This window comes from Pongo pygmaeus, chromosome 2 (assembly GCF_028885625.2).
Source record: "Pongo pygmaeus isolate AG05252 chromosome 2, NHGRI_mPonPyg2-v2.0_pri, whole genome shotgun sequence".
In the NCBI taxonomy this organism is placed as follows: Eukaryota; Metazoa; Chordata; class Mammalia; order Primates; family Hominidae; genus Pongo; species Pongo pygmaeus.
In genome coordinates this window covers 72,821,909-72,845,694 of record NC_085930.1, presented here as the reverse complement: position 1 = coordinate 72,845,694, position 23,786 = coordinate 72,821,909, and the positions used below count along the sequence as shown (strand labels likewise).

Here is a 23,786-nt window from a genome sequence, read left to right as displayed (position 1 = left end):
ACAGGGTGCCTGTTCTTAGAAGAATCTAAGGTTGCCTTTATCTTTCTGGCTAGTGTTTTTGGAAGAGTTAGATTTGTTTGAGTCTGTATTGTTGTACATTGTGTCAGTTTTTAAATGACAATCTTGGAATGTTACGACTTTGTAGAAGGTTTTATTTGATTTGCTTCAGAAAAATAATTTCTGAGTTTTTGGTTTATCTGGGATGTTGGCCCATGGGGAGAATTTGGGCCATCAGGTAAAAGAAGCCTTACTTAATTATATCCCTAAGGAATTTTGAAGTATTAGTTTAAAATTTTTGCATGCTACTTAATTCACTGTGATAATTACAGAAGAGCACTTTCTTTAGAAACAAATATAAATCCATTGAAGTTTTGAGAAACTTTTATTCTTTAGTAATAACACTTAACTGCCCAAATGAATCTTTTATTTTTACTATGGATTCAGAGGAACATGGGCAGGTCTGTTCCATGGGTATATTGTGTGATGCTGAGGTTTAGGCTTCTACTGATCTTGTCACCCAAATAGTGAGCATAGTACCCAATAGATAGTTTTTCAGTCCTTACTCTCTCCCCACTTTTTGCAGTCTCCCATGTTTGTTGGGCCTCTGTTTATGTCTGTGTGTACTCAGTGTTTAGCTCCCACTTTTTATTTTTATTTTTTTGAGACAGAGTCTTGCTGTGTCACCCAGGCTGGAGTGCAGTGGCGTGATTTCAGCTCACTGCAACCTCCGCTTCCCTGGTTGAAGTGATTCTCCTACCTCTGCCTCTGAAGTAGCTGTGACTACAGGTGTGTGCCACCACACCCAGCTAATTTTTTATTTTTAATAGAGACAAGGTTTCCTATTTTGGCCAGGCTGGTCTCGAACTCTTGACCTCAGGTGATCCGCCCGCCTCAGCCTCAAAGTGCTGTGATTACAGGTTTGAGCCACCACGCCTGACCAGCTCCCATTATAAGTAAGAATATGCAGTTTTTGGTTTTCTGCTTCTGTATTAATATCGCTGAATCTTTTAACATGTCCTTTTTAACTAAAGTCCTTTGGGAAGGAGTTATGTCTGTGGTTGGAAGTAAATCCAAATTTGCATATCAAACAGATCAAATTATTGATCTTTGCAAAATTAAGGATTGTCCATAGTGTTCTGAAATTGGGAGAAAATGAACATTGTATATATGATTCTTGAAATGTTACTGTAGTGAATGATTATGAACATATTTTCTAGCACTTTAAAAAGAGTGCTGCCAGGTGCCATGGCTCATGCCTGTAACCCCAGCACTTTGGGAGGCCGAGGTGGGTGGATAACCTGAGGTCAGGACTTCGAGACCAGCCTAGCCAACATGGCGAAACCCCGTCTCTACTAAAAATACAAAAATTAGCTCGGTATGGTGGCACGCACGTGTAATCCCAGCTACTTGGGAGGCTGAGGCAGGAGAATCGCTTGAACCCAGGAGGCAGAGGTTGCAGTGAGCCGAGATCGTGCCATTGCACTTCAGCCCGGGAGACAGGAGCAAAACTCCGTCTTGGGAGAAAAAAAAAGAGAGTGCTGTAAAGGGAATATCATATTTGAATATCATGTATGTGTTTGCAATAAATACTGTAAAAAAGAGGAAAATAAAGAATAGAATATTATTATACTTTGTCCCTCGGTATATGCAGGGGATTGGTTCCAGGACCCCCTCTGTATATCAAAATCTGTACGTATTCAAGTCCCGCAGTCGGCCCTGCACATATGAAAAATTGTTCCCCACCCCCCATATATTAGGTGTTTGAATCCCATGAATACTGTATTTTTGATCCGCATTTGGTTGGAAAAAATCCATATGTAAGTGGACCCATATGCACTTCAAACCTATGTAGTTCAAGGGTTAACTTTAGTTATAACTCTTATACTTTTTCCTCAACTAATTGTCAGAATTCTTTATGATTGATTCTGTTCATGAATTTTACTATTATTATTATTGTAGTAGGTAATAGGTGGTAGTGGCATGACTAATTTATCTTCTGTTTTGAGATGCACTTGATATAATAAAGAATAAGGTAGTATTTGATTAGTTCTGTTTAAAATTTGTTTTATTTGGAAATCATTTAAAATTTATAGAAAAGTTGCAGAAATATATGCATTGCAAACAGCACTCATACCCCTTTCTAGGATCAAACTGTGGTTAACATTTTACCTCATTTGCTTTCTGATGTGTATTTGTATCACCTTACAGCATTCAATTTTCTGAAACATTGGAGGGTGAGGCCCTTGTTTTCTAAGTATGTAGTTTCTAAGATTAGGGATATTCTTTTACATGAGTATAGTTAAGTTACCAACTTTAGTACATTTAAAAGTTGATACATCATAGATTTTATCTATTCCGTTTTTGTCAGTTGACCCAACAATATCATTTGTTGCCATTTTTGTCCTTCAGTACAGGATCCAGCTAGGATCAGGTACCTTTTGGATGCAGTCTAGGATCATGTACTGCTTTTAATTGTCATGTCTCTTTAGCCTCCGTTAATCTGAAACATTTCTACAGCTTTTCTTTTTCTGGCATTGACATTTTTGAAAAATTCACACATAATCCTTCTTTTAAATAGAGTGTTCCTCATTTTGGGTTTGTCTGATGATTAGATTCTGTTATATATTCTCAGCTGGAATACTACATAGGGGATATTGTGTCCTTCTAATGGTGTGGTGTCTGTAGGCACATGATGTTAATCTGAGCATCATTGAGATATTAATTTTGATCACACAAAGTGTTGCCTGATTTCTCCATTGTATAATACTAGTTTTTCCCATCTTGCAGCTAATGATCAGTTTCTGGGGATATACTTTCAGACTGTGAAACTTCTTGCTCTTCATCAAAATTTCCCCCTAGATGAGTATCTTATTACCTTCCTTTTAAGTGCTTTGCTAGCCAAAAAAAAAAATTGTTTGTAATTCTTTTTCTTACTAATGTAAATTGAAATAAAAAATTCTACTTACTACAGAAATACAGAAAGCATAATACTAATTTGAAAAATGAGTATTGGTAATTATAGTGACTTCATATATGAATTAAAAGTTCTTAGAAGGAAAAATGACTAATTTGGGTATTTAGTTGGTCATATCCTCTTGCTTGCCCAGTGTGTGAATTTTGGAATTAAACAATTGAGTCCTAGTGTGTTTTGTTTTAAAAAGAAAGAAAAGACCACTTGCTTAGCATGTGAAAAGTAGCTTCTTCTGTACTGTACCAAAAGAAAAAATCTGGTATGAGGCTTTGTCATGCTCCATACTTCATTCTGTCTTCACAAAGTGGCTTGATAACCACAACCTTAAAAAATGATTCTTAGAGAAAAAAAACCGTGAGACATTTGTTAAAGTAGGTATTTTTCTATTTGTCTTTTCAAGTTTATTGTATTGGATTGGACCGCTGCTATAGATGGACAGGTCAAGCAAAGAGAAACTTCATTTCCCATGTTGTTGTTAATAGCTTGCTTTCTGCATATCTTCATTTAAAAGAACAATTGTGAAATCTAACCTAATCCATTTAGTACTACCTACTTTGAAAGCACTAGAACATATGAAGAGGATTTCACTGTGTTCTTTCCAGTGTCAGATATCACTGTTTACAAGCAGTCAGTGCACAATACATCTCTGGTATATTAACCTGTTTACAAAGAATAGTTGCACCCGCCCCCTCACCCGTTTCTATTGTTTTAAGATATCTTTTTTTTTTTTTTTTTTTTTTTTTTTGAGACGGAGTCTTGCTTTGTCACCAGACTGGAGTGTAGTGGTGTGATCTCGGCTCACTGCAACCTCTGCTTCCTGGGTTCAAGCAATTCTCCTGCCTCAGCCTCCCAAGTAGCTGGGATTACAGGCACGCGCCACCATGCCCAGCTAATTTTTGTATTTTTAGTACAGACGGGGTTTCACTATGTTGGCCCAGATGGTCTCGATCTCTTGACCTCGTGATCTGCCCGCCTCGGCCTCCCAAAGTGCTGGGAGTACAGGCGTGAGCCACCGCGCCTGGCTGGTATCTTTCGGTTTTTTTTTTTTTGGTAATGCTCTGTGGCCCAGGCTGGAGTGCAGTGGTGTCATCTCAGCTCACTGCAACCTCCACCTCCTGGGTTCAAGTGATTGCGTCAGTTTCTGGAGTAGCTGGGACTACAGGCACGCCCCACCATGCCTGGCTAATTTTTTATATTTTAGTAGAGGTGGGGTTTCACCATGTTGCCCAGACTGGTCTTGAACTCCTGACCTCAGGCAATCCACCTGCTTTGGCCTCCCAAAGTGCTGGGATTACAGGTGTGAGCCACCGCGCCCGGCTGTCTTAAGATATCTTTAGTAAAGTGTCCTTTCATTACTGGAGGTTCACCACCTCATGACTTCAGTCTTCCTGCTGTTAACTTTGGTTGCTCTCTGTACGTTCTTCACCATTTTCCATTTGTCTCATTTCTGAGATCTCTAGTAGAAAATGTAGGTGAGTGCTGCAAAGTGGAGTTGGCACTGATAGAACTTTCTGGGAGAAGGTCTGCTTTAGCCTTTGGTATGCTAATGAATTTGGGAAAAGCCACATTTTTCTGCTGTTGTAGCATTCATCTCCTTGCTTACCTGTATTTTAAATGAACGGCCTATGAATAGAACATAAAACCATAAATGTTAGGGCTGGAAATGACTGGAGATACTCTTCCAATTTCCTTTTTCTAGATAAGGAAGCTGAATCCCAAGGTCACGTGACTTGCATCTAGTTAGTAAGTAGCATAATTGTTAATAAGATTCCCTGACTTTGAGAATAGTCTTCTTTTCACCATCTTATTTTGCTTCAGATTTGTTTTGTTCAACCAAGTTCCAGGTACACTGCCTTGCAACTTTGGCTTATAGGAGGGTAAGCATTGTGACAGTGACAGCTCCATCTGCCATCACAAAATCACAGCGAGTGCCACGTGTGATCATGGCATTTAAGAAGGCAGGCATGAAAGCATACAGTAGTCTCTCTTATCCATGGTTTTGCTTTCCAGTTTCAGTTACCTATGATCAACCTCTGAAATAATAATGACTCTAAAGCAGAAGAGTACTGTGCCTAATTTATAAATTAAGCTTTATCATAGGTATGTATATATTGGAAAAAACATAGTGTACATATGGTTAGGTTCTATCTGTGATGACAGGCATCCACTGGGGTTCTTGGAACGTATCCCCCAAGGATAAGGAGGGACTACTTACTTTTATTTCTCTACTCTTCCCCCACCAAGTCAGATTAACTCACAGTTATCCAGATCTTAAGAACAATGTGACTTTAGGCAAGTGACTTAATCTGACTTTGCCTTGTTTTTCTCATCTGAGAAATGAAGATAATGCTACTCATTTCATTGGGTTGTTATAAGGATTAAACTATGCTGATGAATATTAAGTGCTTAGTATTATGTGTTTGTTAAATTTGTTAAAATAAGTAGAATGATACACCACTAAGTAGTATTTTCTAAACATCTGTTTCCCAAACCTGTAGTCTTAATTAAGCAGCCTCTTGACAGCTCAGATATAAATTCTCAGGTATCTAGTGCCCAACTGCCAACTGAGTGGTTATAGTTGTTCAACACAAGCTTCAAAAAGTGATGATTAAGATTGGACACTAGGAAAGAAGTAGAAAATGCTTCCAGGTCCATAAAGGAATGATTGCACAAAATTCATGCATCAAAGTTAAGCACTTTATTGGCAGAAGAGATCCAGCATTTTCCTCCTTTATGGCCTATGTTTTTTTTGAGACATGCTCTCACTCTATTGTCTAGGCTGGAGTACAGTGGCACAATGTTGTCTTAAAGTCATATTGTTCTTAAGATCTCAACCTCCACCTCCCAGGCTCAAGTAATCCTCCCACCTCAGCCTCCCTAGTAGCTGGGACCACAGGTGCATATAACCATGCCTGGCTAATTTTTGTATTTGTGGAGAGAAGGTTTTGCCATGTGTCACCCAGGCTAGTCTTGAACTCCTGGGCCGCAGCAACCTGCCTGTCTCAGCCTCCCAAAGTGCTGGAATTACAAGCTTGAGCCACTATGCCTGGCTCTAATAACTCTTAGTTTGTTCAACAAATATTTATTGAATATCTTGCTGTACTCAAGAATTTTGGAGTAAAAACTCAAGGACTTTGATTAGCTAATTTTCGGTTTTTGCATGTTAGCAGTAGCAGCTGAATTACAGGAAAGTTGTTAGTGTCAGCCAAGGTAAAGAAAAGAGATAAATGAACCCCTGAGAAAGCTCGAGGGTACCCCAGTTTACTGCAGCCCCCTACATTATTTTATTATGAAGTGGTGCTGTAGTTGATGTTCATAATCATAAAACTTTACCTCCAACAGGGAGGGCCCTTGAGTGTTATCTAATTTAGTTTTCTTGTTTTGCAATAGATAAAATGACCCTGAAACATTGAGAACACATTAAATCATGTTCTATAGGTTGTTTGTGGGAAGTTAGCTGAGTGTGTATTGCCTTTTAGAAAGCTTTCTATGCAAGCTAGTTGTAAAGTTTGGTACCTAAAAATTTTAGCTACTATTTTTCCTGCCTCTTTATTATGTAAAACACTTAATGATATGAAATAAATGAGCATTATCTCACGTAGATCTCTCCTCAGAGATTAAAGCCTATCACAATAAATATAATTACAATGAAAATATTTAAGAAAAATATAATCATGATTTAGCCGTGTGACCTTGGGACTCTACTGCCTGTTCTATGAAATGGTAATGATAATTGTCCCTCCCTATATGATGACTAGTTTTTAAAAAATTTTGGTAAAATACACAAAACACAAAGTATCATCTTAATCATTTTTAAGTGTGCAATTCAGTAGTGTTAAGTACATTCACATTGTGTAAACTTCACCACTGTCCACTTCTAGGAATTTGTTCTTTTCGAACTGAAATTCCATACCCATTAAGGAAATTAATATCTTCTGTCTTTATGAATTTGACTATTTTAGGTACCTCATAAAGTGAAATACAGTGTTTGTGTGTGTGTGTGTGTGTGTGTGTGTGTGTGTGAGAGAGAGAGAGAGAGAGAGACTTCTGGCTCATTTCACTTAGCAAAATGTCTTCATTTCTTTTGAGTGTATATTCAGAAGTTGAATTGCTGGATCATATGATAATTCTGTTTTTAGGTTTTTCAGGAACTGCTATACCATTTTTCATAGCAGCTATACCATTTTGCCTTCCTGCCAGCAGTATACAAGAGTTCCTATTTCTCTGCATTCTTTCCAGTGCTTACTTTGTTTTTTTTTTTTTTTTTTTCCTCTTAATAGTAGCCATCCTACTGGATGTTAGGCGGTATCTCTTTGTGGGTTTGATTTGCATTTCCCTAATGATTAGTGAGTCGAACATCTTTTCATGAGTTTATTGGCCATTTATCTTTTATCATGGCTTAGTTTTGATATAACTAGTTTTGATACAATGACTAGATTTTCACATATAATCACATGTGAAAGTCCTGAGAATTATAATGTCTTAATATAAGTGAAAGTTGTGATTATGGTTGTGTTAACATTTTTTTCTGAAGTTAATAAGACTCCACTGAACAGTTAAAAGAGGCACAATTCGAGTTCTGTAGAGGAAGTTATTTGTACAGTTGGAATTCGTTGTGCTCAAGATTTAAGACAATTTTGGAATACATGTGTATGTGGCTAGCATAAGGCCATAGCAAACAATACTCGTGACATTGAGATAAGAAACCAAAAAGAGAACAAAATTGATTACATAAAAGGAAAAACTTCTGTATGACAAAATATTTTATAAGCCTTATTAAAAGACAGACTTGGAAGTGCTATTTAGCAGTGAATTTTAATAGTTACTGTCAGAATAATTTAAATGCTGAAAGTTTTATTTCTGATTTCATCTACTTTGTGAAAATGTACATCTAGGTGAACACATTTAAAAATTTTCATATGTATTTGTAATATAAAATTTTTTTAGCATAAGGAAATGTGTAAAAAATTACATTAGTTTCAAAAATATCTTTTTTAGATGGGAGAATATGTCTTTGTTGGGACAAAATAATGCATCTCTTCAAGAATTATGACCATAAGGAACATGTTCTTAAAGTAGATTGTTACCAATGGTAAAAAAATATTTACTAAAATGTTTACAAATGCAATGTTGATATTAGAAGTTTATGCAGTGTCATTATAAATGATTAGCCTAACTTCAAATGTTTTATTTTGTTCAGTCAGGTCAATTCAGTGAAGATATGATACCCACAGTGGGCTTCAACATGAGGAAGGTAACTAAAGGTAACGTCACAATAAAGGTAAGTTATTTCTTGCCATACGCAATTTAAATTGTTAGCATAGACCCCTAGAAATTTTTCTGTTTAATTTCTGTGTTTTTACTGAAAATTTGCAGTTTTTCAGTAATGAATGTGCATGTTTCAAAAGAATAGGTTTTTTTGTTGTTGTTTTTGTTTTTTGTTTTTTTTTGGAAACAGAGTTTTGCTCTTTCACCCAGGCTGGAGTGCAGTGGCGCGATCTCTACACACTGCAACCTCTGCCTCCCGGTTCAAGTGATTCTCCTGCCTCAGCCTCCAAAATAGCTAAGATTACAGGCTTGTGCCACCACACCCAGCTAATTTTTTGTACTTTTAGTAGAGACAGGGTTTCACCATGTCGGTTAGGCTCGTCTTAAGTCCTAACCTCAAATGATCTGCCTGCTACGGCCTCCCCAAAGTGCTGGGATTACAGGCGTGAGCCACCACGCCTGGCCAAGAATAGATTTTTAATCTATTTTGTTTTTCAAAAATCAAATCTATGGCCTGAGCCTTAATGTCCATTTTGCCCAATTATTGTGGTTCACAGAAGCTGTTCACTTTCTCTGTGGCTCATCTAATGAAGTTCCAGATTTAGTCAAGTGCATGTTTCTTTATGCTTGTTACCAGTTCTTGCCTCTTGAAGATAAATACTGTGACTTGATACTTTAATGTAGCCCAGTGTCTAGTGTGATGCCCTACGGAGTAGACACAATAATAAAATGATTATGGATGGTGGCTTTCATGTGGATAAAATAATTTTATTTTATTTTATTTTTTTGAGATGGAGTTTCACTCTTGTTACCCAGGCTTAGAGTGCAATGGTGTGATCTCAGCTCACTGCAACCTCTGACTCCCAGGTTCAAGTGGTTCTCCTGCCTCAGCCTCCCGAGTATATTACAGGCACCTGCCACCACACCTGGCTAATTTTTTGTATTTTTAGTAGAGGTGAGGTTTCACTATGTTGGCCAGGCTGGTCTCGAACTCCTGACCCCAAGTGATCCACCCGCCTTGGCCTCCCAAAGTGCTGGGATTATAGGTGTGAGCCACCACGCCCGACCAAAATAATTTTATACAAGAAAAACACCTATGTGGAAATGTTGGCTACTTATTTACAGGATAATTTTAAAAGGTTAGGCATTAATGTAGAACAAATCAGACAATTAAGACTTAATAGATTCTGAATTGTTGTTTCCTGTCTGGCATTCAAATCTGGAAGGTGCATGGTCTTGTAGCTTTTAAATTGTTGTCATAAAGACATATGTTTTCAATAATAGAAGTATGTTAGTTAACAGGCAAACTGTTGCACATAAACCAAATCTTTGCTCAAGCAAAATTTTAGATGTATTGTAAATGTATTAAATACGGACTTCAAGTTTAGAAGTGGCCCCAAGAATTCCCATATTAAGAGCTTGTTTGAGGTCAAGTTTTTCAGGAGCACTTTGCCTCTAACATTGTAGAAATAAATATATCTTCCTGATCTTTCTTTTCTTCTGTTACTTCTTCTTTCAATCATTCATTTAAAATATCTTTATTAAGAATTGCCTTGTTTTGATTTAAAGATCTGGGACATAGGAGGACAACCCCGATTTCGAAGCATGTGGGAGCGGTATTGCAGAGGAGTCAATGCTATTGTGTAAGTGGTTTTTTTTTGTTTGTTTGTTTGCTTTTAAATCAATTTAGGCATGAAAGAAGAAAGTTTATTTTAGTATTTCCAGAGGCTCAATTTTTATCTCAGGCAGTGAAAATCTTTCTTAGCTAATATCCTAGTGTAATTCCATTAGCATGGGATTTAAAAAAAATTAATCATAGAATAAGATCTTTATGTTTTTTGTTTATGGAGCTAAGAGCTAAGGGGTATACATGTTTTACTATCATGTATTAGTCTCTAAAAACAGCCTAGTTAAAAAGTATTAAAGGGTACTGAGCCTTTCCTTACGACATAGTTTATTTTGGTTAACAATTTCAATAATGTAAATCTTACGAAAATTAAAAATCAATAATACTAGTTGTCATCATCAAGACATACAGAGAAGGTATGTTGAGATCACTTCATTTTTTTAAGTTACATGATAGATGCTGCAGATCGTGAAAAGATAGAAGCTTCCCGAAATGAGCTACATAATCTTCTAGATAAACCACAGTTACAAGGAATTCCAGTAAGTATGGAATACTTGTTATCTTACATTGTAATTATATAATGATATTAATTATGGTAATTATGCAGTGATATTAATTATGTTTGAAATCAGTAACATGTGTTTGTTTTTAAAATCTGGAAAACTTGCTTACCATGTATCTGCCATATACTGGACATTGTGCTAAATATGAATCTCATAACCACATATCTACTAAACTATGCAGCAGGAGCAGTGTGTAGGCCCAGGGATATAGTGATGAACAGAAATCAGTAGAAACATACTCCTTGCCGTCATGGACCTTATGGTTTAGTGGGAAAGGTAGATACTCTGAAAACATGTGAATAATGCAGCTTTAAGTGCTAGGAAGAAAGGTGCAAGGGGATATGAGAGTTGTAATTTAGAGGGGAGATGTGATCTAGTTTGAGGGAAGAAGGAGGGATTCACGAGGAGGTAATGCTTGAGCTGAGATCCAAGGGATGCATACGAATGTGAGGTATATGACAGTTGGAGGGGAAGAGAGTTCCAGGCAAAGGCCTTTGGGTGGGAGGAAGTGGGAAACTGAGAAGAGGCCAGTCTCTAGAATACATTTAGGAATTTGCATTTGAATTAGGAATGCTCAACCAGTAAGTATATAATGCAAATCCAAAAAATTTCCAAAATTTGAAACACTTCTGGTCCCAGGTATTTTGGATAAGAGATACTAAACCTGTATTAAGAATAGCAGAATGCTGCCAGGCGCGGTGGCTCAGGCCTGTAATCCCAGCACTTTGGGAGGCCGAGATGGGCGGATCACCAGGTCAGGAGATTGAGACCGTCCTGGCTAACACAGTGAAACCCCGTCTCTACTACAAAAAATCAGCTGGGCATGGTGGCGGGCGCCTGTAGTCCCAGCTACGGCAGGAGAATGGTGTGAACCCGGGAGGCGGAGCTTGCAGTGAGCCGAGTGGCCGCTGCACTCCAGCCTGGGCGACAGAGCGAGACTCTGTCTCAAAAAAAAAAAAAAAAAGAATAGCAGAATGCATACATAGCATAGACTCAGAATATTTTAAATAGAAGTTGGCAGCCACATACTGAATTAAGGGCACCTGCATTGTAGGAGTTAAGTGAATACCAGTGTGAGCAATGAAATGAATGAGATAGGCCACCAGTTACACAAATATGCCTTAATATTGTGGAATGTGTTAACATCTTATTTTTGTGTCTTCACATATCAAGATGATAAACTTCTGTGACTTTTTCTTACATAAAAGTGTGCTCTTAATATCTTTTCTTTTTAGGTGCTAGTGCTTGGAAACAAGAGAGATCTTCCTAATGCCTTGGATGAGAAACAGCTAATTGAAAAAATGTATGTCTTGAATATGCTATTTTAATAATTTGCTTCTAAATTACCATATTTTGCCCACTTGTTATGTTATTCCTAATGATCATAGCCATTTTTTTTAGGTAGATAAACTTGGCCTATCAGAGAAGCGAATCCTAACATTTTAGGATTGCTACAATGATTTCTTCAGTACAGTAATAAAACTAATGAGTAAAATTGAACAAAGTGATAAGTATGACAGCTGTTCTAAGCACAAACTTATCCTTTTAATTCTTCTCATAGGAATCTGTCTGCTATTCAGGATAGAGAAATTTGCTGCTATTCAATTTCTTGCAAAGAAAAGGATAATATAGGTAAGAAATGACTGGTAATTTTGGAAGAAATGGGTATCATTGGAAGGAATGTCTATGCTTCTTACAGCTTATTGTCTCGATTTCTCATTAAGTGACTTCCTTTTCAGAATACTGTTGCTTTTGCCTGAGAAAAAAGGATAGACATACCTTTTGACAATAAATATAGTGAATCTTCACTTAACATCATTGATGGTGGCTTCTTTGAAATTGCAATGTTATCTCTCTCTCTCTCATATAAATATATATATAATATAATATATGTAATATGTATTATGTATTATATGTAATATATAATATATAAAAATATATATTATATATAACATATGAATATATATAATAATATTATATGTATATATATTTTTTGAGACAGTCTCACTCCTTCACCCAGGCTTGAGTGCAGTGGCATGATCTCGGCTTACTGCAACCTCTGCCTCCTGGGTTAAAGCGATTCTTGTGCCTTAGTCTCCTGAGTAGCTGGGACTACAGACGTGCACCACCACGCCTGGCTAATTTTTGTATTTTCAGTAGCGACAGGGTTTCTATGTTGCCCAGGCTGGTATTGAACTCCTGACCTTAAATGATCCAACTGCCTCGGCCCCCCAAAGTGTTGAGATTACAGGTGTGAGCCCGGCCTATATGTTATCAAACTCTTGAACAGCAAAAAATTTTTTAAAAAGAGGAAATTGCACTTTTAAGTGAAATGACATACAGTAGGCCCTCATTTCGTTCAGCGTTACAATGTTAATGAGAAAAAAAAATAGTTTTGTTATACACCATTTCACTTAAAGTGGCAGTTTCCAAGAACCTATCAATGATGTTAAGTGAGGACTTAATGTATAACATCCTGAATCTTCTTTGTGCTATTTAAAGAAGAGAATGCAATAAAGTCGTGAGGTTAAGATTATGTGATACCAATTTATTGTGTTAATTTTTGCAGAGCTAGTATCTAGCTGTGCTTTATAACAAAATGGCATTTTTGAAATAAGAGTTTACAAAAATTAGTCTACAGGCACTACAACAATTTTTCAGTTATTGAACCAGTATATTACTGCAATATGTTAGCACTCTATTGGAATTATAAGCCCAAAATACCCTTCATTTACTCAATGCCCATATTAACTTCTTAGAAATGCCCATATTAACTTCTTAGAACTGCCATAACAAAGTACCACAAACAAGGTGGCTTAGAACAGCAGAAACTTAAGTCATTCAAAATTCTAGAGGCTAGAAGTCCAAAATCAAGTTGTCAGCAGGGTCATGTTCTCTCTGAAGGCTGTAGAAGATCCCTCCTTGCCTCTCTCTAGCTTGTGGTGGTTCCTTCACTTGTAGATGTACCACTCCATTCTCTGCCTCACATTCATGCTTCTCCCCTATAGTTGTCTCTGTGTCAGTGTATTATCTTTTCCTAAGGACTCAAGTCACTGGATTAGGGCCCACCTAATCCAGTATGACCTTATCTTAACTAATAACTTGCAGAGACCCTATTTCCAGTAAAAGTCATATTCTGAGGTTCTGGATGGACATGACTTTTTAGGGGGACATTAAACATTCTAGCATAGTATCGTTACAGAATAAGTATGTATGGCTCAACTTTAGTTTCTTAACTAATTTGGTTTGAGATGATTTGATAAATGAATGTATTGGAACAAAATGTAATAAATAGTACCAGAATAGTATATTTATAAAGTTTACGCTGATATTTTTTCTTTAGCTTTTGTATTCCAGTCTATCCTTCCCTAACTCACCTTCCACCCCACCTGCAAACACGGCTTTATTTATTTTTATTTTTTTAAGATGGAGTCTCTCTCTGTCGCCGTGGCTGGAGTGCAGTGGCAAGATCTTAGCTCACAGCAACCTCCACTTCCTGGGTTCAAGTGATTCTTGTGCCTCAGCCTCCTGAGTAGCTGGGATTACAGTTGCCCACTACCACGCCTGGCTAATTTTTGTATTTTTAGTAGAGACAGGGTTTCACCATGTTGGCCATGCTGGTCTTGAACTTCTGACCTCAGGTGATGCACCTGCCTCAGCCTCCCAAAGTGCTTGGATTACAGGCATGAGCCACCACGCCCAGCCACAAACATGCTTTATTCAGTTTAAAGTGTGGATAGTTCTGGCTAATTTTGGGCTTCGTTTAAAGACCATCCAGGGCAGTCTCAGCCTTAGTAACAGCTGATAGACACAAATTTTCCTTTATAAATGGATAGAATAATTAACTTGTTACATTGGGAGCATTTATTTGAGAACAGACTTGTCAAGCACTTGTGGTTACTTAGACTTTATTTAAAAGTTTTTTCTCTATATGGCAGGGAAAACTCTTTTTAAAATTTAAGATATGCCCCATGAGAGCATTTATTTCTACATCAGTGGTTCTCAATGGGGAGCTTTTCCCCCAGGAGACTTGACAATGTCTGGAGACATTCTTGGTTGTCATAACTAGGAGGGTGATGCTGGCATTTAGTGGGTAGATATCAGAAATGTAGCTAAACATACTATAGCCTCCACAGCAAAGAATTATCCAGCATAAAATGTCAGTTGTGGCAAGGTTGAGAAATCCTGTTCTACACTAACCGTAATTTTTAGTCCATTGTGCTATTTTGTAAATCCATTACTCCCTATATGTTTTCTATTTTTCCATTGTTACAAACTAGTTGGATACTTTCCTGAAAAAAAAAAAAATCTCTTGGGCTCATATATGGAAGTACAGTAGAGCTGTGAGGACTTCTTTCGCTATTTGAGGCTGATCTTTATAGTTTGCTAAATGGCTCAGTAGTAATTTTAGAACTCCTGGCTCACTTAAAGTGTTATCAAGCCCAAGGAAACTGATCCAGTCTAATAAGATTCGAAATAAGTATTTTGTAAATCAGTTCATCTGAGTATATTATTTCTATTGTCTTTTTGCCTATTCATAAAGATCCATTTGTCTTTAGGATATGAACTTCTATCAGTATCCACAAAGGCTTTGTGTAATTTTTTAGTGAATTTCTTTTTGTTTGTTTTGTTTTTGTTTTGAGATGGAGTTTCACTCTTGTGGCCCAGCTGGAGTGGAATGGCGCGATTTTGGCTCACTGCAACCTCCGCGTCCTGGGTTCAAGCGATTCTCCTGCCTCAGCCTCCCAAGTAGCTGGGATTACAGGCACCCGCTGCCGTGCTCGGCTAATTTTTGTATTTTTAGTAGAGATGGGGTTTCACCATGTTGGCCAGGCTGGTCTCAAACTGCTGACCTCAGGTGATCCACCTGCCTCGGCCTCCCAAAGTGCTGGGATTACAGGTGTGAGCCACCGTGCCCGGCCGTGAATTTCTTAAATATTTAAATTTGGTTATTTCACTTCAGATTTACCTTTCTCCCATTCAGTTCAAATGAGTGTGGCTTTGCTTTTATTGTGCACTATTGTCCCTATTTTAAGGTGCAGAGGTGCTTCTTCAGTAGTTGGGTGAAATCATTGTTTCCACAGTGGTGAACAGGTCACGTTTGTTATAGCTCAGCCTTGTGTTGTTTCATTAATGCATGTTAGCTGGGAAACTGGTAGTGAATTTACCCTCATCTTTCAGGCTTGGAGAATAGAGTGGTGCTTCTAATAGACTCTCATGTACCCTTCTGAAGAAGTGAGGACAAGAATTATCCAGCCCCATATGTCAAAAGGGCATGGTGTGAACCCTGCACCAGCCTTGGCAGTGACAGCCTCCTCTCCCATCCCTCTGCTTTAGTCACATTGTATCACTCACAATCCATCCAGAGCTCCACAATGTTTCATGCCTTTTAACATTCTTTTGCCGTTTTTTTTTTTTAACCTGGAGTTTTGTGGGGTGGCCCCCAAGCCCCAATAATTACTGCATCTTTTCTGTGTGTTATACTTAAAAGCGCCTTGAGGGCAGACAGGAGTTCTTCCCTTTCTTTTTTTTGCCTTCCTGGCAATTTGCATGCAACACCTGATTGATTGTGTGGGCAACACATAAAAGATGGCACCAGCCGTCCTACACACAACTTAATTTTTAAATCAGAAAACCCTTCAGTCTCTGATAATTCCTCATATTCTCTTTTAAGTTCAGGTAATGGAGTATGGTAATACAGATGCAGAAAAGCAGAAGAGGTCAGGCATAGTATGTGCCTTGAATTAGCTGCATTTTAAATATTGTCTCTGTTTGATGTTTACCTTTTTAACTTTAATGTCTTCGCTTTTCCCCTCTATCTTTAGATATCACACTTCAGTGGCTTATTCAGCATTCAAAATCTAGAAGAAGCTGAAGCATCTCCTGAAGTCTTCCAGTCCTTCTTGGCTATAATCCTAGAATTATTGTCCGTTCCTCTGAAGTAATTCCCAGAATACGGTCCTTCCTAAACCCAAGAAATTGCCTTTTTCAGAGTTTCTTTCTCATGTGCACTGCTGAAGATGAGTATCCCTAATCCTTCATAAAGAATCAGCTAGAGTTGTCATGATAAAGTCAGCACACACAAAAAGGCTTCTTACACATACCTGTCTTAAACCATGTGTAGAGCTTTAAAAAAAAAAAACAAAAAAAAAACCCATATACTTTTGACCATCTTAAATCAAGAAAATTGCATATTTCCATTCTGGTCTTTCTGGGCCAGATTTTTATATTGGTTTTCAGTAAATGTCTATCTATAATATTTCATTATAGAGTCTAGTAGCTTAATACTGACACTGACTTGATACAGCATGAAGTTTCTAGTGCCACACACAGTATTTAGAAAACCTTTAAGTGTGAATGACTCATGTGGGATATATGTAAACATAATGTTTATTTTATCTCACAAATGCATGTGAAATGTATAATTACATCTTAGGAATCCAAAATGGTCTGCAGAGAGTGAGCGGAGGCACCAGATCAATGTTGGTTCTTTACACTGGTGAGATTCTACCTGATGAATATTAAAGATATTCTGCTTTCTGAGAACTCTTTTTCACCAGATGGCAGTTGGGATATGGGAGGAACTAAAGCATCCTGTTTTGTATCTGTCCAGATCATTATTTCTATCTCTTGTTTTTTCTTCCTGATTCAGGATACTTTTTTAAGGGGTTGAGAATTGAAGATTTTCCAAAAGCGTTCATGAATTTAGAGCATTCCACCCAATATAATAAAACCTGTTAAGAATGTCAGTCTTTGTTCAAACATCTGTTTGTTCTATCTCCAGTCATTAAATCAGTGCTGCTGCATGACACTCTTAACTCCTGACTTTTTATATCCAGTCATAAAGTTGACTTTCAGCACAAAAGATACTTATAAACAAATAAAAAATTTTTATTTTTCTCTCTTATTGATGTAAGGTTTGGCACTCTTTTGTCTGGTGCCATTAGACATCTTGATTATTGTGACAACTCTAGACCTGCCTGCTTTATCTAATGTAATCATGCTCGACGTCTACAGGTTGTTTAATAATCAGTCACACAGAGAACTGAGGAACTGATGCTGTTTGTTTGCTTCTATGATACAGAGATGTCTAAAAACTTCAAATGGACATGTTTTGTAGTTTAGCGACTTCCGTATACATAAAGGGACATATTAATACTGGTTCATTTGTAAATTATTATTCATATAGACAACTGTAGTAGATAAAACTCTATGGTACACCTGCTTATGTGTTGCCTCACACTGTGTGTGATTTTGTTTCTTTTGTTAAGCAGCACTTATGTAGACTGCATTTCCAAATGTGTTGAGCACTCAGAGTGTAGTCAACAGTAAGTTCTTTTAATGCATATCAGTTTTAATTTATAGACTGCCATGGCCTTAAAAATATTCTGTACAATATACTGCACTGTGTTGCACAGACACTACTTGCTTTTCTCCATTCATATTTTTATGAGTAGAATCTGGGCTTTTAAATTTCTCTTCTTATTCTTTGAAGCATGTTGCATACTTCCCTGGTGGGATGGAGGTTCTGTAAATGAAGGGACATTTAAACTTGCTACTGTTGTTCAACACCATTAATGGTCAGCGTGAACCATTACAAAGAATGTGGCAACTTGCTTGTGCCTAAAAGGAGGAATTGGAACTAGAATGTGTGACTCTGTGGGGACTGCATAGGTTTGTTGACCTATAGCTAAACCTTAATGTGTTTGTGTGTCTATACATTGCTTTCAGCATTTCAAGACATCCAGACGCTATTACCAACATTTTCCTGTGCATTAACCTCTGCATGTGAAAGCTTTTAACAGTTACTGAACTATGTAAATATGTGAATTTTTTTATTTAGGTGGATGCATTTTTTGTCTGTTTACTGCTTTTCTCAGCTTTATTCAATAAACTTGCATTTTAAGGGTTGTATTGGCAATTTTAACTTAAAATGTGCATCATGATGGAAGGTGCAGACTTTTTTGGAAGGGGATAGAAAGTTTCCAAGAGGAGGGTCTATAGACCATTTGTCGGAAATCAGCTCAGCCCTCAAAGAATTGGGTCTGTGGGCTAGTTAAAATAGAAATAAACTTTTAAAATATCCACAATTGATATTGTGATTTTTTGGGGGCGGGGGAAATGCTACTACTTGTTAACGGTCACAATACACCAAATTTAGGACTTTAAGTGGCAAGTGCTAGTAAAACATTTTATGATCCAGTTTTTAAAAATCAAACCAAGACCCTGCTAAGCAAATGAAGTTGCAAGACATGCCTATTTACTGACTTCAGTTCAGAATGAAAATATTTTAAGTACCAAACATGCTGGTTTTCCCACAAAGGCACATTTTTAGCATAAAGCTTTTTGCTAGTTTGGTATCATCTGCCCATTAAATAAGTCAATACTTATCAAAGCTATTGGAGAAATAATTTTGTATATTTTTATTTGTTGAGAAAAGTTCAATTAGCATTTTCTCCATATCCATACTATAATTCTGTATAGCCAACCCTTAGTGGCCAATTGGATGTATGATTTAGCATTTATTTCCCTAGAACATCATGTTTATGTATGTTTTTTTTTTTTTTCACTGCATTAGTGGAGCCATGTAGTCAATCATCAAGTTTCATCCACTTCTCACCATTCTCCTACCAAAGGGAGGAGTGTGTGAGAGTTGGGGATGAGGATGGGGGAACATTTAGGATATACATTTAGCTGAATTCTAAATGTGTATCTGCTTTTAAAAACTTCTAAACTTACAAAGTTGGTCTTTGATTCTGTCAAGTAAATTGGGTGTTTGAGGAACCAACTGCTTTGTCTATTTGCTCCATGTAGGATTGAGTTACACTGATAACCTGTTGATTTGGTAATTCCAGCTGCTCCAAGGGTCTGGTGGGTTCAGAACTGGAATGGAAGCTTAAACATAATGTAGCGGGCATCATGCTGTAACATCCAGTTGGCCAAATGCTTTACTCTAAAAATGTGCCACAGTGGGGAAAGCACAATGTTTAATGTTTAAAATGTTTTTGTTGTGTTACAAACTTTTAAGGTTATGCCCTCAACTATGCATAGCAGTGAAGAGACTTGAAAAGGAAGACAGTAAAGCCTTACAGACTTCCCTTAAGTTTGCTGCTCTATAAGTATGCAGCCTGCTGCAGGTGTTTCCTGTTGGTTAGTAAATAACCTCCACACATTGGCTGTTTAAAATTCAGCTATTAATAAAAATGTGTAGTTTTGTCATTGCTCCTCTTGGGTGTTCTTAGGGAAACCAAAGCAGATCATTGTCATGGTAGACGGACTGCAATAGGACGCTTTTAAAAATCTAAGCCAAAGCAGTAGTCATTTATTATTCCATTCTATTAACCAGCCCTCTCTTCAGTAAGATAATTCTATTTTGAAATCCCAAGGCATCTGGCATTTAGGTAATGCAGATTTCCCAGTAGGAATCAGGAGGGGGAAAAGATACTTTAGCTTCATTTTACTGGGGCTTACAGTAGGGATGTAGGAAAAGAGTTGTTAGCTTACGATGCTATTATAGCTTAATTCTGTGGAGAGTACTTGGTTGGCATTTGGGAGAATGGGTTCTTTCCTTGGCCATTAACTGATTGTGTGACTGGTGAGTTGCAGAACCCCCTCAAGGCTCCTTAAGTTTTCCCATCTATAAAATGAAGAGGAGAGGATCTCTAACCATAACTTCTGCCACTGACAGGCTGATTCTAGCAGCCTAGAAATTTGCTTGGTGGTTAAAAAGAGAAGAGATACAAAAACACCGATTTGTCCTAGTGAATATGTTAATATTACATGTTCCTTCAATAGAAGGTAATTCAAAAATACAGAAATATTTACATGTTACAACTTTAAATTTTAGCACAAAAGCTGGAGATGGCAGACATTTTACAGAATGATACAGTAAATTTATTTTGTTTGAAGGAAATTCTGTAAATATACAGGCTTATATGTTGAAAGGCATTTACAAATTTTAGAACATTTTCCCCAGACTGCAGAAAATGTTTGGTATGCACTCTGGAAAAATATATACCTACTACCAATTTGAGGGTAGGTGGTTTAGAGCTAAGATTTAATCCTTTATAACTGCTGTGTTGCTAGGTTTTTGGGGTTTTTTTTGTTTGTTTTTTGAGATGGAGTCTCACTCTGTTGCCCACGCTGAAGTGCAGTGGCGCGATCTCAGCTCACTGCAACCTCCGCCTCTCGGGTTCACGCCATTCTCCTGCCTCAGCCTCCCAAGTAGCTGGGACTATGGGCGCCTGCCACCCCGCCCAGCTAATTTTTTATATTTTTAGTAGAGACGGGGTTTCACCATGTTAGCCAGGATGGTCTCGATCTCCTGAACTTGTGATCCGCCCACCTCAGCTTCCCAGAGTGCTGGTATTACAGGTGTGAGCCACCATGCCTGGCCAGCTGGGTTCTGCTAGAATTTATCTAGAGCTTTGGAGAAACCTGGAATGGTTAGAAAATACTACTCTTCAAAGTAAAGGGGCTGGAGGACCAACAAAACCATTGTGTCCCCTTTTGGACATGGGAAGTAGAACATTAACCACTTGCTAATTATAGCATCTCCCTTAACCAATTCTTATCTCATCTACAATTGTGACCTACCCTCAGTGTTGTACAATGTGTATCACACAATGTGCTAGCTTGTTTCTGTGGCTTAAGAGAATTCACCATTTCTATCTACTACCCAATACATGAATTAGATAACTCTTTCATTTGTATATTTTATTCTGTAAGAAAAATTCAAATTGCTGTTATTTGTCATACTGTTAGCTAATTTATGAAAGCGCTAGCCCTCTCATTCAAAGAAGGGTTAAGGATTTATAGAATTCCTACATTGTCTGGAAGCATCAGTAACCTAAAGGCTAGAGCATGGTATGGGCATGTGCATGATGAATATTTTTGATGTATAGTTCATATATTTGTTTCAGTGGTTTGGTATTGGAACTGCTAGAAGGAGATCTCACTATCTTTTTTTCCTTTTTGAGATAGTCTTGCTCTGTCATCAGGCTGGAGTTCAGTGGCGCGATCTCGACTCGCTGCAACCTCCGCCTCCTGGGTTCAAGCAATTCTACCTCAGCCTCCCAAGTAGCTGGGACTACAGGCATGTGCCACCATGCCAAGCTGATTTTTGTATTTTTAGTAGAGATGGGGTTTCACCATGTTGGCCAGGCTGGTCTTGAACTCTGACCTCAAGTGATCCACCCGCCTCGGCCTCCCAAAGTGCTGGGATTACAGGCGTGAGCCACCGCGCCTGGCGACTTGTGCTAATGTTAAACAAAAATTATGGGGGGTCATTTTTTGTGGACTGAGTTTCTATACTAGGTCCTAGCAGACCAAAGTAGTTACATATATTAAATGCCACACAGTTACATGGAAACTTTACAGACCAGTTTTTCCTGAAAACAGAAAATCCCAGTCTGTCTGAATCAGAATAATAAGGAAGTCCCTTCTTGTTTAACCCTTAAAAGAAAGTAACCCGATGTTAACCAATCAGTTATTTTTCATTGTTTTGTTTCCTTGCTCTCATCTTACAAAACCCACTATTCTGCTGTTTCTCATTGGGAGCTTTCATTCTGTTTTGTAGAATGGAGGCTGCCCCATTCATAAGTTATGAATAAACGCCAGTTAGATCTGTAAGTAAATTTGTTGTAATTTTTTTCTGACACTAGGAATTGCCAAATGACCCTTCACATGGGAAGTACTAGTTTTTGTTTTTACCAATCCCTGTCCCCTATGCCTTTTTAAAAAAGAGATGAAGTCTCACTGTTACCCAGGTAATTGCATTGGCTATTTACAGCCATGATCATAGGAAACGCATCTTCAAACTACTGGCTCAAGGGATCTTCCTGCCTCAGCCTCTCGAGTACCCTGTATCTTGCTAACAGAGCATGTTGCCAAACTTGGATTTCTGCCCATCAAATAAGTTTGAACTGTAATTATATACTTCTTTTTTTAGGCCTTCAGCTTTGCAAAACCTCTGCTTTTGAAATGCTTTTTTTTTTTTTTTTTGAGACGCAGTGTCACTCTGTTGCCCAGAATGGAGTGTGGTGGGGCTATCTCAGCTCACTGCAACCTCTGCCTCCTGGATTCAAGTGATTCTCATGCCTCAGCCTCCTGAGCATCTGGGATTACGGGCGCCCACCACCATGCCTGGGTAATTGTTGTATTTTTAGTAGAGATGGGGTTTCATCATTTTGGCCAGGTTGGTCTTGAACTCCTGACCTTAAGTGATCTGCCTGCCCTGGCCTCCCAAAGTTCTGGGGTTACAGGTGTGAGCCACCACGCCCAGCCGGGTGCTAGTTTTAAAAGTTTCAGAGTTGAAAAGTATTAACAATAGGTCTTACTATGTAGCACGGTTGTAAGTACTTTATATATATATGATGTAATCACAACTGTGATGAACATTGTCCTCATCACTCATCCATTTTATGGATGAGGAAACAAGTCCAGAAAAGTAACTTCCCAAGGTCACTCTTAGGGCAGAGCTATGATTTGAACACCTGACTTCTGAATGTGAGTTCTTAGTTGTCATCTCTTTGCATTCCCCAGAGTAAAGCCATTTTTACATTGAAAAAGTGCCTCCTTTCCTTTTTTATGAGTCCCTGATGCTCTTGTGAGATTACCGGAAAACCTGTCACAAATCAAACTGTTTATCTTAAAGAGTTGATTTTCAACACTGGAGTTTTCTGATTAGGTATGGGTGTTGTTCCAATCTTATCAGTTACATTTACCTTAAGGAGAGTCCTAAGCGAAAGGACTAGCACAAAATAACCCATTTCTTTCATTTCAGTTTCATTCCAGAAGGAAACACTTTCTGAACCTAGACCCTAATGCCTAGGCTATGCCTTGCAGGGCACTAATGTCAAAACTATTGCTTTTGGGTGGCTTGGAAAGAGCAGAGGGACCTGTCTGCTCAAGGGCCAACTATTTGAAGTGCAAATTGCCTTAAAGTGTTGTAACTCTCTTTCTGCCTAGTCAACAGGCTCTGAGAATTGAGCCCCCAACCTGATTTCTTCCATTATGGCTTGTGGAATAAGCCTTACAGTTTCCTATGAAGATTAAATAAGCACACATGTCAAAGTGTTTTGAAAACCATCAGTTTTACTATGAAAAGCATCTTTCAGGAGTTGGATGGTTTTCTCTGGTTATTAAAAGATTTATTTTTATAAGAGTTTTTCTCTCACATCAAGACAGGAGCTGTCCTCAATGTGGCCTGCAGTTAACCAGATAAAATTTAAGTTAAAATTTGCAATAAAGTAGCCCCGGAAGGAAACATACAACATGCAACTGAATATTCACATTCAGTTTGCAAGTTCCAGGAAGGCAGTAGTTCAGGATCAAGGGCTGGAGCTGGGCTGCCAGC

The 23,786-nt window shown here is 37.9% G+C and overlaps 1 protein-coding gene across 1 annotated transcript in view; it reads left to right on the top strand.

The window, feature by feature from the left end:
- Positions 1 to 18,519, top strand: part of ARL8B (ADP ribosylation factor like GTPase 8B) — a 58,578-nt gene extending 40,059 nt beyond the window's left edge. The window contains 6 exon segments of the mRNA XM_054481537.2: positions 8,172 to 8,252; positions 9,809 to 9,882; positions 10,312 to 10,405; positions 11,665 to 11,732; positions 11,991 to 12,061; positions 16,255 to 18,519. Coding sequence (XP_054337512.1) covers positions 8,172 to 8,252; positions 9,809 to 9,882; positions 10,312 to 10,405; positions 11,665 to 11,732; positions 11,991 to 12,061; positions 16,255 to 16,304 — 438 coding nt within the window. The 3' untranslated portion in view covers positions 16,305 to 18,519.
- The last annotated feature ends 5,267 nt before the right edge of the window (positions 18,520 to 23,786 follow it).